Source organism: Dama dama, chromosome 12 (assembly GCF_033118175.1).
Source record: "Dama dama isolate Ldn47 chromosome 12, ASM3311817v1, whole genome shotgun sequence".
NCBI lineage: Eukaryota > Metazoa > Chordata > Mammalia > Artiodactyla > Cervidae > Dama > Dama dama.
The window spans coordinates 51,975,589-51,989,894 of record NC_083692.1 but is presented as its reverse complement, the minus strand read 5'-3'; the positions used below and the strand labels follow the sequence as shown (position 1 = coordinate 51,989,894).

The 14,306-nt window shown below is 42.4% G+C and overlaps 1 protein-coding gene across 1 annotated transcript; it reads right to left on the bottom strand.

The window, feature by feature from the left end:
* Window positions 1-12,852: 12,852 nt before the first annotated feature.
* Window positions 12,853-13,876, bottom strand: FOXB1 (forkhead box B1). The gene has a single exon (XM_061158394.1). It carries the CDS (start codon window positions 13,874-13,876, stop codon window positions 12,899-12,901), a length of 978 nt encoding a protein of 325 aa, XP_061014377.1. The 3' UTR covers window positions 12,853-12,898.
* Window positions 13,877-14,306: the final 430 nt, after the last annotated feature.

Sequence of the window (14,306 nt, the reverse complement as noted above, 5' to 3'; positions counted from 1 at the left end):
CCATTCATCTGTCACTGAACATTTAGGTGGCTATGCAATGGAATATTACTTAGCCATAAAAAGGAATGATATTGGGTCATTTGTAGAGATATGAATAGACCTACCCAGAATCTGTCAGAGAGTGTGAAATAAATCAGGAGAAAAACAAATACTGTTTATTCATGTATATATGTGGAATCTAGAAGAAAAATATAGATGACCCTGTCTGCAGGGCAGGAATAGAGAGCAGATGTAGAAAATGGACCAGTGGACACAGAGTGGGAATGATTTGGGAGACTGGGATTGACATATGTATAAAACAGATAGCTAGTGGGAACCTGCTGGCTCAGGGCTCAGCTCAGGGCTCTGTGATGACCTACAACGGTGGGATTGGGCAGGGTGGGAGGGAGTCCAAGAGGAAGGGGATATATATATATATATATACATATAGCTAATTCACTTCATTGTACAGCAGAAACTAATACAACATGAAAAGCAACAATATCCCAATTAAAAAAAAAATGAGGTGGGCTGGAATAACTCTAGGATAAAGCATGGTCATTGGAGTAGTAGCCCCAGGACCTCTTGTAGTTGGGGAAGAGGGGGATTATGCAGAGCAGAGGCCAGAAACACAGGATATATGACACTATTACCTTAATGAACAAGGTGAACCACCAAACCAGGATGAGGTGACCAAGAAGCTTGAGTGAACTTTACCAGTGTTCTCAGCCCAATAACATCCAGCAAATACAACTCAGTTAGGACAAGGCTGAGAGACTCCTAACACACAGCCAGCGCAGAGCCCATTACCTAAATGTCTTTCCTAGGAGGCAGTTGTAACTGAAGCTGGTAGTCAGAGGAGGCCACAGAGTTGGATGCCAAGACCAAGACATACAGTCTTCTTAAAAAGGTTGTTTACAAGTGTATAAACACTAAGCCCCTGGTAGTTAGATTGTAAAAGATATGTGACTACCCAAGCATAGCTTTAGAAAGTATCACTAAAGTTTGAGCATTAAAAGCTCACAAAATGATCCCTTCATTATTTGGTTCCATCAGCAATAAATAAAATCATATTTACTGAGAAAGTTAAATTGGTCTTATTTCTTCCCTTCCCCTCCTTCCCTCTCTTGCTCCTTTCCTTCCTTTTATCCCATTCTTTCTAAAATCACACTGAAATTACTAAACCCCTTCTGAGTTATGTTTCGATCTGACATAGACTGCAAGGGAAGAAAAAGACACATAGGTTGGCAGTTTTCTTCTAACTATAAGAATACATTCTTGCTTAGAGTTTGTATTGGATCAGTTGCTCTTATTTCCAGAAGATCTGAATTGTGGCATCCACAATTGATTTTGTGGATGAATCCAGGTTGGTTCGTTATATGTTGAAGTCCATTTTTTTTTAAGGGGCTGAGGAGAGGCACGTGGCAGTGTTCCACTGTGACTTTTTGGTGTCTGATCTGACTGAGATCGAAAGCAAAAGTTGTTGTGAGTTAGCATAGAGGGTTTTTTTTTTTTTTTAGCTGCTCTGGGTCTTCGTTGCTGCACGCAGGTGTTATCTAGTTGCAGTGAGCTGGGGCCACTCTTTGTTGCAGCGCTTGGGCTTCTCATTGCAGTGATTTCTCTTGTTGCAGAGGACAGGCTGTACACAGCGAGCTTCAGTAGTTTGAGGCGTATGGGCTCTATAGTTGTGACTCTCAGACTTTAGAGCACAGGCTCAGTAGTTGTGGCCCTTGGGCTTAGTTGCTCCCCAGCATGTGGAATCTTCCCATCCAGGGGTCAAACTGTGTCTCCTGCATTGGCAAGCAGATTCTTATCCACTGCACCACCACGGACGTCCAAGGGTTGTTTTTGGTTTGTTGGTTCTACTGAAGGTGATCTCTCCACCAGCCTTACCCCCCACCCACTCCCAGCCCCTCATAAGTTAAATAGAAGTTTGCTTAGGAAGAAAATGCAATTTAGTGAGTCATAACTCATAGTAAACCTGGGAGGAGTAAGAGAAGTGACAAAAGAATAATTAGATTGGCAGCTGCAAAAATCCATCTTGTGTCTGAGCTAGTCGGCTTAAAGCCAGCAGAAGGTAACCCCCCTTCTCTCTCTGCAGACCTTAATGAACTTGCTATAGCCCTTGGGTCTGAGGGCTTGTGTGTGTTCTGCTGCCTGCAGTAACAAAAGTATCCTTATTTTAAAGCAGCTTTTATTGAGAGTCCCTTGTGTATTGATATTGTTTCCTAGCTGAGTAACCTTAGACAAATTAGTTAAATGACCCATGCTTCAATATTTTATGTAAAATGGACATAGTAAAAACCTGTTACAATGGAATAATACTTGGCCATAAAAAGGAATGAAATTGGGTCATTTGTAGTGATGTGGATGGACCTAGAGTCTGTCATACAGAATGAAGTAAGTCAGAAAGAGAAAAATAAATATCATCTATTAACACATGTATAGAGTCTAGAAAGATGGTACAGATGTGCTTGTTTGTAGGGCAGGAGTAGAGATACAGATATAGAGAATCAACTTGTGGATACAGGGAAAGGGGAGGGTGAGATGAATTGAGAGAGTAGGATTGACATATATACACACTACCATGTATAAAACAGTTGTAGCAAATGGCATTATTTTGTTCTGTTTTTTTTTGGCTGAGTAACATTCCATTGTGTATGTGTACCACAACGTCTTTATTCATTCCTCTGGCAATGGATACTTAGATTGCTTCCATGTCCTGGTTACTGTTAAATAGTGCTGAACTGAACACTGGGATGCATGTGTTGTTTCAAATTATGTTTTCTCTGGGTATATGTCCAGGAATGGAACTGTGGGGTCATATGGTAGGTCTATTTTTAGTTCTTTAAAGAAACTTCATACTGTGTTCTCCACAGTGGCTCTGTGTCAATATATGTTCCCACTAACATTGTAAGAGGGTTCCCTTTTCTTCACACCCTCTCTAGTATTTTTTGCTTGTAGATATTTTGATGATGGCTGTTCTGATCAGTGTGAGGTGACACCACATTGTAGTTTTTATTTCATTTCTCTAATAATGAGTAATATCAAGCATTTTTTCATGTGCTTTTCACTGTCTGTATGTCTTCTTTGGAGAAATGTCTATTTAGATCTTCCGCCCATTTTTTATTGTTTTGTTTTATGTTGAGCTGCATGAGCTTTTCGTATATTTTAGAGATTAATCCCTTGTCAGTTGCTTTGTTTGCAGATGTTTTCTCCCATTCTGTGGGTTCTCAGGACAATTTTTAATAACGATTTTTACTTAACTATTTACCCATCATTAACAATAATGGTAACTGAAGTTTGCATGGCCCTTCAAAGTGCTTTCATCTGTTTTGCTCCACTTGATCACTGAAACAAGCCTTTGAGGCCACCTTATTCTCTTCCGAGAGAAGGGTAACTGAGAGAGAGCTCAGGAGACTTGCTCAGAACTATTTAGGTACAAGTAGGACTCAAATTAGGGTCTGAGCAAAATAATCTTCTGGAAACATCTTGTTTATACATGTGATGCTTAGTGATATTTGTCGAATTGGATTAAATGACACTGAGTTGAATTGGCTGGAACTAAATTAAAAGGAGAAGTGTTGGGGGACTGTTTGAAAGGTCCGTGCTAGCAGAATCATCAGATTTTCATCCAGCTTCTCTTCCTTCCAGCCTTCCTCTGTCCCTCCTCTTGTGTTAAGAGGAGGGACAATTGTGTTAACAATGTGTCTCCTCTCATTGTTAAGTGAGCCAAGCTGAAGGTAGGAGTGATCCACTCAGGGGATGGTAGCTGGCATAGTTGGCATGGTTTGGGAACTACAGACAAGTAATTGTGAACAAATTAATTTGGTTCCATGGTTTTTTCCCACCAAAAAGCGTTGATTCCAGTTCAAGAGGTGATCTCCACCTTAGTCACGAGTTATGGCACTCTCTGCTTGTTTTTCTCCCCGGGTCCACTCCAGGCTGCCTGGATGTTCTTCAACTGACAAGCACCCCATCGGCACCTGTGTCATGTCTCACAGAGCATGAAGCCACTTGACTAAAAACAAATAAGAGCTGGAGAACCTAGAGTGGGGAAATCAGACATGAAAGTGTCTTATAAGAAAGGTTGAAATGAAATGCTGCATTAACAAGACAAAATCAGAAGCTCAGATTCCTTGGCCATCCCCACCCCAGGGGACCCTTCCTGCCATTTCCCACCTTGAGAGTTAGCATCTCATAGCTGCTGAAAAAATGATATAGTAACACCTGCTGTGAGACTGGACCCTCTAAACCAGGAATCCCCAACCTCTGGGATCTAACCCTGATGATTTGAGGTGGTACTGACGTGATAATAGAAATTAAAGTGCACAGTAAATGTAATGCACTTGAATCATTCCAAAACCATCTCCTCCACCCCAGTCTGTGGAAAATTGTCTTCCATGAAACTGGTTCCTGATGCCAAAGAGGTTGGGGACTGCTGCTCTAGCCTCCTGGCAGTCTGCTGGAGGACCACTTGTTTACAATGTCTAGAGGGTATCACAGAGTTATGGAATGGTTCAGACTTGAGGGTGGATCCCTTTCTCCTCAGACCTGGGACTAAACAGTGACCATTCCTGTTAGTTACTCAAAGTATCCCTCAGCCCCGCTTCAAGAGCTACAGCTTGTCATGTTTTCTAAGCTGCCTTACAATGAGGTGAGCTTACGTTATCAGATAAAACCTTCATTTTGATAATGTCAGTACTTCTGTGATTTCTAATTTTTTGTTGTGTTGATCTGGCATTGGTGGTAGGACTGAATTTTTTTTTTTTTTTACTTTCAGAACTTGGTTTTGATATTGTTAAATTATTTGGATGTAGATAAAGGAATGTATCAGTGGGAATCATCAAACGAATAAAATAACCGACTTACCTGGAATCTCTCTGGACTTTCCAACTCTAACATTCAGTGTCTTCATGATTCTTTCAGTGTCTTCATGATTCTAAGTCCAGCAGTATTGCTCTGGGTCGAGGGCAGAGAGCAATGGAAATGTAAGAACTGAAACAGAATCCTAAATTAAATCACATTATTGAATTTGCAAGGAGCTGTTAGGAAATTCCACATGTCAATGTTAATGTATTTTACATCATAGTTAGGTATAAAAGACTCACTGCAACGGTCTTTGTAAAACTAGCAAATCAAACAGACAGACAAACAAAAAAGCAAACCTAAAAACATTCGAAATGCCCCAATCAGGAGAATTCATTTAGTTGGCAGGCTATACAACCATTAAAACTGATGATTATGAATATTATATATTCTCATGTTATGAAAACACGAGGAAAAGTGAGATATACAAAGCTATATATACTGGTTATCATTATGGAAAATATTGAGAAGAGAAACTGGTTATTTTAATATATGAATAGGAACATATAGAAAAAACACTTGTATTGCAGAGTTGTAATATTTTTACAGTAAAGTCTAAATTTCTAACTGAAATAGAACAAAAGCAAATATACACTGAGAAATCAATATAAATCTCTTCATAAGTACCACCATTTCTCGGTGCAGTTAGATTCCAAGTGATTATTTTATGTGATTTATTCAGCATCTGTCATTTTAAGAATTGGATAATGTTTGGCTCCAAAGCAAAGAATAATTAGCAATATAATTAATCAAATTGGTGTTTATATTTCTATGTCAAAGTTAATCATTTTCATTTTCTTATTTTGTGGGAGGAGTTTGCCTTTTATTAAAGCTAATAGCATCCAAAGTATTGCAAATGCATTTCAAAGGTTTAAATTGTACAAACTTAGTATCACAGCTGAAATGTACAGTAAGTGCTCTCACTTACTGACACCTGGAACAAAGGCAAAGCATTTTGACTTAAACTAAGGAGACTGCACTCATAACTCCCATTCATGCAGCTGGTTATTTCCTCTGTGTTAGGGACAGGAATCATGGTATATATACCATCTGGACTAATCAGATAGTCATCAGATTTCATCCTTGTCTGTTGTTCCTTACTCTACCCTGCTGTCTGCCTCCCCACCAACACACACACACACACACACACACACATACACACATGCACACGAGGATGAAAACTCTTAACATCTTCCAGGAAGTCACAGAAATATAAGATGCAGACTGACTCATCCATTGAACATGGAGTGTTGGATAGTCATTTGTCAGTTTTTTTCATCCAATATGAAATCACATCAGGAATCTTGAGACAGACCATTATTTCAGCTTATTGTTGTGGCTGTTTTGTAGCTGACATAAAATATCACAGCAACCAGGGTGATAGGGAACTTTTCAATGATCGATTTATTGAAACAGTTATAGATAGACCTTCAGTCTGTCTATCAAACATATGTAAATAAATAATATATATGTTGACATTTCCGAGTGAGCAGATCCTTGCAGCTCTGTCTTTTGCTATGGCAAATCTAGCGGGGGAGTTGGACGCTCGGTGTTTTCCTGTTGTGTGAAACCATTCTTGGCTGTAATGTCTCTCCAAGGAGCTGCTCTAATTAATGTAAAACACTCTAGATACTACTTCATAAATACTAAGCTTCCTCTAAGTGGCACAAAATTAAGATCCTCTATTGAACAGTTTCTCTATATGCTCCTGTGTGCTGGAATCATGGACCAATGCATTGTATTTCAGAAAGGAGGGGAGAGAAATCAGTAGTAAAAGCAGTTTGGAAACACTCATTTCTGCAAACCAACAGTTCTTTCTGCACTTATAGTGTACCTTAGTAAGCCCAGTCAACAGGGAACACTCTGGGGAAGAAATTATTTGAGTAAATAAAAATATACAGGCTGCAAAACATGAATCAGAATCACAGTGTCTCCAAACAACAGATATTTAAAGAATGCTTTTTATCTGTGAGCTTCATCTGCTCTAATTAATGCTCTGAGTTTGTTCCTTCAAAAGCTTACAACTGATATGACGTTGGTTATTTGCAGACACAGGCAAAAGGAGGCTGCCTCCAAAGAACCTTTTGTCCGTATATTCTTGAAAATTTCTGGGAGGAAAGTCTTCTAAGGAAGGTTTTATTTAGCCAATTATAATTTTTTCATGGATTTTTCCTGATACCTTTCTTATTTTACCATTCTGATCAGTTTATTGCTTATTATCACTTATGGTGAGTTTGATAGCTTATGGTTATGAAACAGCCAGCTACTTCTTCAGTATCTTTTACGTAGCTGTAGGTCTGGACTACCTCCTGTCCCCTGCTCCAGACAGCAGTCCCACAAATTAAATGAAAAATAGTGTCGAATATGACCTAACAAATCTCTAAGCTAAAATGAAAAGCGTTCAAGGTTTGGATGTATCAGGAAAAAGTGCCAGACACATTAAAAAAAATCCAATAAAAAGCCCTCCCTATACTTCCTCCTTCAGATCAGACCTTATTTAGACTACAAGTTTTAGGAAAACTGGTTCATTCCTCTGCAGTCACATCTCAAAAGCTGAGAAATCTGCTGCTTTATTTTTCCCTGCTCTGTCTCTGGAAGCAGCTCAAACAGCCACTGTAAGCTTTCTAAGGTGTTGACAACATAATCTATAAAGTTCATCAAAACAAAACTATCAGCCATTGAAGATTCAGGACAGATGTATCTCCACAAGATTATCTCAGTTAACAGAGACACATGTGGCTTTTCCCCACCTCACCCCACCCAGGAATGGGATATGAAAATGTAAGAAGATCTAACTTGAAAAATCTAACCAAAGAATATCTCATCTCTTGATTTTTACTTAACAAATTTACAGTCACAGTGCTCAGATAGGGTAGCTATCAGAAAGCGTGTATGTATGCACGTACATATGTGGGAGAGACAGAGAAAGAACAGTACTGAGCAGGTGAGGTTGAAAGCTGAGCTTTCAAGTCTGTTGTGACACCACTGACCAGATATTAGTTGAAAGAAGAAAACTGGATGACCCAGATGTGATTCTGCACTTTGAAAACAAGCTATTTATATAATCTGTGCCAAGCAGGGAGGTAAGAGGCTAGGAGATGTGTGTGATAGATATACCGATGTTTATAATGGTGTAGATAAAGATTTGTTTAAATCAAAGTTATTATCTTAGACCCGAGTGTCAGTTGACCACCAGGAGCTCCTTGAGACTCCTGAGGCCCACATAATGACCCCCCACTCATGGTCTTCCCCTCCCCCACTTTTCAGAAGCCAGAGGATGCCTGCTGCATCTTGCACTGTAGTGCAAACAGATCCCCGCAAAGAGAGAGGAAGATAAAATGAATTTAAATTCCAAAGGGGTTCCAGTGCCGGTTTCCTAGTCCCCGAGTCAGCAATGTGTTTGTGAAAATTCAGCCTTTTTGTCTCCCAGTAAAAAGGAGCTAAATCTACATCGGTGGCCCAGTCTCGGGTTGCTATTCTTTGCATTTTCTATTCGAGTGAATGAGAGTGAATGAAGTGGCCGGGACCCTTCATTTGATCTACTCAATTGCATAAAGTGACAGAATTCTAATATATTTGTTTAATGCTCTTCAATGGGCTTTCACTTTTTTGCTTGCAAATGAAGCAAAGTTTCATCCCCCTTTAACACCGGGACATATTTCATAACTCAGGCCGTGGTTTGAAGTGATCTTGAGAGGAGTTTTAGATTCAAAAAGTGGGAAATAAAGAAACAGATGTGAAGTTATTGTAAATTCCTAGAGTGGGCTCTGGGGCTATTGTGCCCCCACGGCGGGGGGTCCAAGGGCTGTGCCTTTCATGCTGTAATTGAAACATATTAATTAGATAATTTGTTGTTAGTTTAAACGAAACAAATGCATCCCTTTTGAGGCTTCACAGCTGGTGGGTTGGATTGTTTTTGTTTTGTTTTTGTTTGGGTGTCTCTGTGTATATGTGGCTTTAGGAGAAAAAAATTAATTGACATTTATATTAAGAATTGGAGAACAGATTCTGATCCTGTTGTTACTTAAATGGATATCTTTTTACAAAGGGAGTTTCCATCTGCAAAAGTATAAACCCTCCCTGAACCACCCCCCAATCTGGCATAAACTAATGTAAAACCTTCTGTTAGAAGCACTTCCCTTGGATTCTTTCTCCCTCCCACCTACCACTTGAGCACCTGGCCAGATTTATGCTTCCAAGACACTCAATGTTCTCATCTATTTTAAAGGAATTAAGCTCGCTGCTGTAATATTTAAGCCATTCCAAGGATCATTTACTAGCACCGCTCCCGCTAGTCTTCAGGCTTCTCAAAACCCCCAGCCCAGGCAATAGGAACAGTGAGAACTTCAACAGCTTCTCTCTCTCTCTCTCTCTCTCTCTCTCTCTCTCTCTCTCTTACACACACACAAAACTCATCCATTGTGTAAGCATTTCCCCAAATCACAGAGAAAGCCACTTAAAAACACAGTTGAGCACAGAAGCATGTTAAACACCAAAAGTAACAGAAGAGTCCAGTTTTCAAATCAAAAACCTAAATTAAAAAAAATCAATATTGTCCAAATTTACAAACTAGGAAATAATATAGCTTAACTCCATTCTCAGGGTGAGATCCCTAACATATACGCCTTACTGTACGGGGTTGTCTCTTCTAGTTTTATTTTAAAGCTATGTGTATTGACTTTGGACTTGAGCCAGGTGAAAAGATTTAACATGACAAAGAGAGCCATTGAAGGTATGGAAGTTATAAACTTCCTTATTTGTGGGGTACTTCAGCTGAACTGGGTGCAAGTCTCAAAGCTGGAGTTGAAGTGGGGTGGAGGCGTGTGTGTTTGGGCTGCCTTTGGATTCCTGATGAAGGTCAAAATATCATCAATGGATTTTTTACTTTACTCATTCAACTTCGTCTGAGAAAAGATGCCTGCAGTGGTGAAAGGAGGACTCACAATGCCGAAGTTATTTCATTCTTTGCAATACACCATGACGAACTTAACAGCTGAAAAGCACATTTTCAAATGCTGACTTGAAATCAGTCCTTTGCTAAAAATCAGAAATAGGACCTGCATCTTATTTGCCTCTATTTATTAAATGTGTGTATGTACACATCACTTGCCTCTAAATTCTATTGCTGCTACTAGGAAGAGCATTTTACCTATGTAAGCTGAAAATTTATAAAACGTTTGAGGCCCATGTTAGCCCTTTATGCTCCCTTCATTCTCAGTTCAAATGCAGTGTTAGTGAATTCCAGGAGATTAGAATATTCCAGAGATGGCCTTTAATTTTATTTTGCAGGAAATAGTGAAAATGGTATTTCATTTTTTTTAAACTGTAGATGATTTCTGCTTGGGAACAAAGTTTCAAGAGTTTCCTGGCCCAGGGTGGATAAGTTTTCCAGGCTTTCTTTAGCTGATCGTGTTGATATAATTGTGAATTGGGCTTGATGAATGAGTTTAGTTGTCCCCTGTCTGACGAGCTTTAGTGGCTTCATGCATTTTAATCAGTCCAATGATTCATTTATTTTCCACCTTTTTTTTTTTTTGGCTGTGTGTGGGATCCTTCCTTTAAAAAAAAAAGTCATAACAGGATTAATTATCCTTTGCATTAATCCTAATTTTTTTTTTCAGATAACCCTCTGAATATATAAAGGTCGCAGGTGCTAAGGGTTCTCCTAGTGGAGTATAGTCATGATGATTTCTGAGGTTTCTCTGTGTTGCACAAGGTCTCTTGTTTAATCATTTTACACAGTAAAGTGTTAATCACCATTTAAGTTTGTCTTTGTCTTGTAACTTCATTAGTTGAATACACACCTCACTCTGGAAATATGGTGACCCCTTCAATAAAGTTTTAATTGGCCTCGAGCCATACATTCTTGGCAAACTTTAATTCTCTGCAAAAATCTGAAGGAAAGCAAATACTTACAGGCAGGCATTTAACTTCCTTCATTTCTTTAAAATAAATGCAGCAAGCATTATTTTCCCAGATGAAGGATTAAAGAGAAATCTACTCAGTTAAAAGTGAACAGGTTTCTTGACAAGCTAGGTGGACTTTTAAGTAACTTCTGAAAAAGAAAATTTCAACGACTACAATAATTTAAAGGACCAAGGAAATGAAGGGTCACTGCAAATAGGTGTATCAGAATATAAATATTGAGTAAGCAAGTTTGCTTTCAAGTTCTGTATCTCCATATCACCTCTACCTGGTTTCTATAGAAGCCTTATATTCATACAACTACTGTCTATTTTGTAAAATGCATGTTTTAAGATAGACAAATATAAAGTACTATTTTTTTTTTTCACTAACAGTTTCTCCTTCAGCACTGCACATGTGCACCTGATCTATACTAGGGAATAGATTATTTCATCTCTCTCTCTGGGCAAATGTCTTCAAGAGTCCCTCTGAATAATTTCTCCCCTAGTCTGCAAGTGCATAAGAGGAGGTTTGTTTTAAAAATAAGTTATGAAAAAGACAAACTACTCAGACAATGAATTGCAGAAAGCATGCTTAGAGAAGCACTACATCTATCTTGGGTAGTTATTGTTTGTAGCAACTCTTCAAAAACACACACAAGTAAAATTTGAATTTACATATTTTAATGAGAAAATATTATTTGGACTAGGTTCATAATTTAATGTAGACACCTTTTTAAAATTCTTTGTCTTAAAACAGGCATGCTGGGGACAAGAACATCAATATTTAAAACGCCATGCTAATTCTGTACAGGGAGGGAGGAAAAATGAAAGGTAAAAATGGTACAGTTCTGATGACACTACAACTTTTTTTTTTTTTAACTTAAGCAGGTCACACCAGAACAACAGTTTGTTTTCCAGCAAATTACCTAAGATTCTAAAGGAATATAGCAAACAAAAGTGCATTTTACACAGTGTATAATCATTCCTATTCACAATCATTTACATCTCTTTGCAGCCCTTGAGCTTCTTGGAAAAGTTCCTGTAGCAAACAGAAAGACTTGTCCATGGGAGACCTATCCGGTGACACCTCCTTCATGTTACCAGTCAGCTTATCTAAGTTCTTCTAGGGTTGCCCTTGATGGTTTCTTAGTTTGGACTTATTTCATTTTCTTTCTTTTTTCCTTCCAGCAATAAAATAAATAGTTAAAAAGGTCTCTAAGTAATCGGAAAGTTAACATCCTAATTAACTTTCCCATACCCACCCCTTCCCTCCCCTAAACCTGGCCAGAAATGCAGAGTAAACATTCACATTACAACAGGTACTTGTAAAGTGGGCTTTGCCCGCTCGCCCGCCAAAGCAATACGGATTCAAGTTCACTGTTTACGTTTTACCGGGCGCTTTGTAAACATACAAGGTTACTTTTACTTTTATTTTGTTTGTGTTGAGGACAAACGTCTCCTTCCCAGCTTGGTAGCCTCTCCCCTAAACTCCCAGCACCAGGAGCCTCTAGCAGAAAACAAAATCCAAAACAAAAAAAACCCCGCAGAAGCCGTGGAGGCAGGGCCGCTTCTCAGGGAAGCTGTGGTCCGCCCAGCCCCTGCCGGATGGGCGGAGGCGAGTAGGGTAGGAAGTTAGTGGTCCCTTTTCGCGGCAGATTTCCAAGACGGTAAATAGAGATCTGGCTCTCCGCTGGGTGGTTGCAGCCCTCAGGGGAGATATGTTCCAGGAAACCTCGGAGACGGTTTCTCTGGGCTTGGAGCTAACGGTGCCGTGTCCAGAGCCTCGCGGATCCGGGCAGAGCGAAGACGCGCTCCTCTCCGAGGCGGCAGGAGGCAGGAACTCCCCTGCCTCTTCTGTGGGAGAGGGTTTCGGGGCCCCGGGCATGGGACGACTTGGCTCAGGCGTTCCCTGCCTTTCCCTCCTGGGGGCGAGGACAACTCCCACGCGCGCCTCCTGGCCCATCTGCAAGTTTGTGTTTCGTTTCCTGGGTCCAAAATAAAAGTTCTCACAGGGAAGAGAGGGTTGGCCGAAGGTGAAATGGACAAATTAGGGTGTCCCAGGTCGAGGAGGGCAGGACTGGGAGCCGGGGGAGGCGAGTGAGCTGGCGGGGAGGGGAAGAAGAGGGGGCGCCGGCCTCTGCGGGTCAGTGCACCGCCACTGAGTGCAAGGCGGAGGCCGGGCTGGTGAGCGTTTCGCTGGGAGTAGCGGGGCTGCTTTGGCTGGTGGCTGTTTGAGAGGACGTGGGGCTCAGCGAGGGCGGCGAGTTCGAGAGCAAGGTGGGGATGGGCGCAGGCAGCGCGGGCAGGGCAGGCACTGCGGCCGGTGTGGGCTTGATGGGCACGGGGATGGCGGGCAGTGTCTGGCCCGCTGCGTGACACAGAGGCTTCAGTGGCACGCCGTAGGCGCTGTAATCGCCACTTGCCATGGAGATGGGGGTGGCTGAATCGATCATGCCTGCGGAACCGTACACGTGTGGCCAGCCGGTGCCCAGCGAGCTGCCCATGGTAGTCAACTGGTTGGGGAGCGGGTAGGCGGCGGGCACTGGCTGCATGGCGGAGAAGGCCAGCCCCCCAGGCATCTTGTACTCGCGTGCGATGATATTCTCGATGGCGAAGGGATGCTTGAAGCCTGAGGGCTGTGCTACGCCGCCCAGGTTGTAGGCGGCCGTGGGCATCTGCGGCAGGTGCGTGCCCGAGGCGGCCAGCGCGCTCAGGCGCAGCTTGGCCTGCTGCTGCAGGTACTGCGCGGCGTCAGCGGGCTTGCTGGGCGCCAGGTGGTCCGACTTGAGCACCTTGAAGCGCTTGCGGCGCCTCAGGAAGCTGCCGTTCTCGAACATGTCCCCGCAGCTGGGGTGCAGCGCCCAGAAGCTGCCCTTGCCAGGCTGGTCTGGCCGCCGCGGGATCTTAATGAAGCAGTCGTTGAAGGAGAGGTTGTGGCGCAGGCTGTTCTGCCAGCGCTGCGTGTTCTCCCGATAGTAGGGGAAGCGGTCCATGATGAACTTGTAGATTTCGCTCAACGGCAGCATCTTCTCTGGCGAGCTCTGGATGGCCATGGCGGTTAGCGATATGTATGAGTAGGGCGGCTTCTGGTCGCTATACGTGTTGCGGCCCGGCCGAGGCATCTTCTTCTTTGCCCCCTCCTAGCTCTGGGTCCGCGCGGGCCTGCTCGGATCTGGGAAGGGGGGAAAGATAAGCGGGGGAGGGAGGAAGACGTGGATGCACAGACGAGGTCAACCAGGCCAAGAACAGGCTTCGGGGGTGGCGCAAGTAGGGGGCTTTGGCGCTAGATCAGCCAGCGCCTAAGCTCTTTAGCCAGCAACTTTATGTGTCGAGTGGGACGCAGCCAGGGGGCGCGGGAAGGGAAGCCGGCGAGCGGCGTGAGGGGAGCCTGGAAGTAAGCCCGGACCTGGAGCGGGAACTGGGGGTAGAGATGCAACCGTGAGCCGCTCACCTTAAAGTTGCCTCAAGTTGCGCGTCCGCATCCGGGATGGGGCTGCTGCTCGCCTTGTCCCTCCCGGCGCGCAGCCAGGGCGCAGTGTCCGGGTTCGGCTG

Excerpts from the sequence above, each read along its gene's own strand:
- FOXB1 (XM_061158394.1), bottom strand. The coding sequence starts at position 13,876 with ATGCCTCGGCCGGGCCGCAACACGTATAGCGACCAGAAGCCGCCCTAC.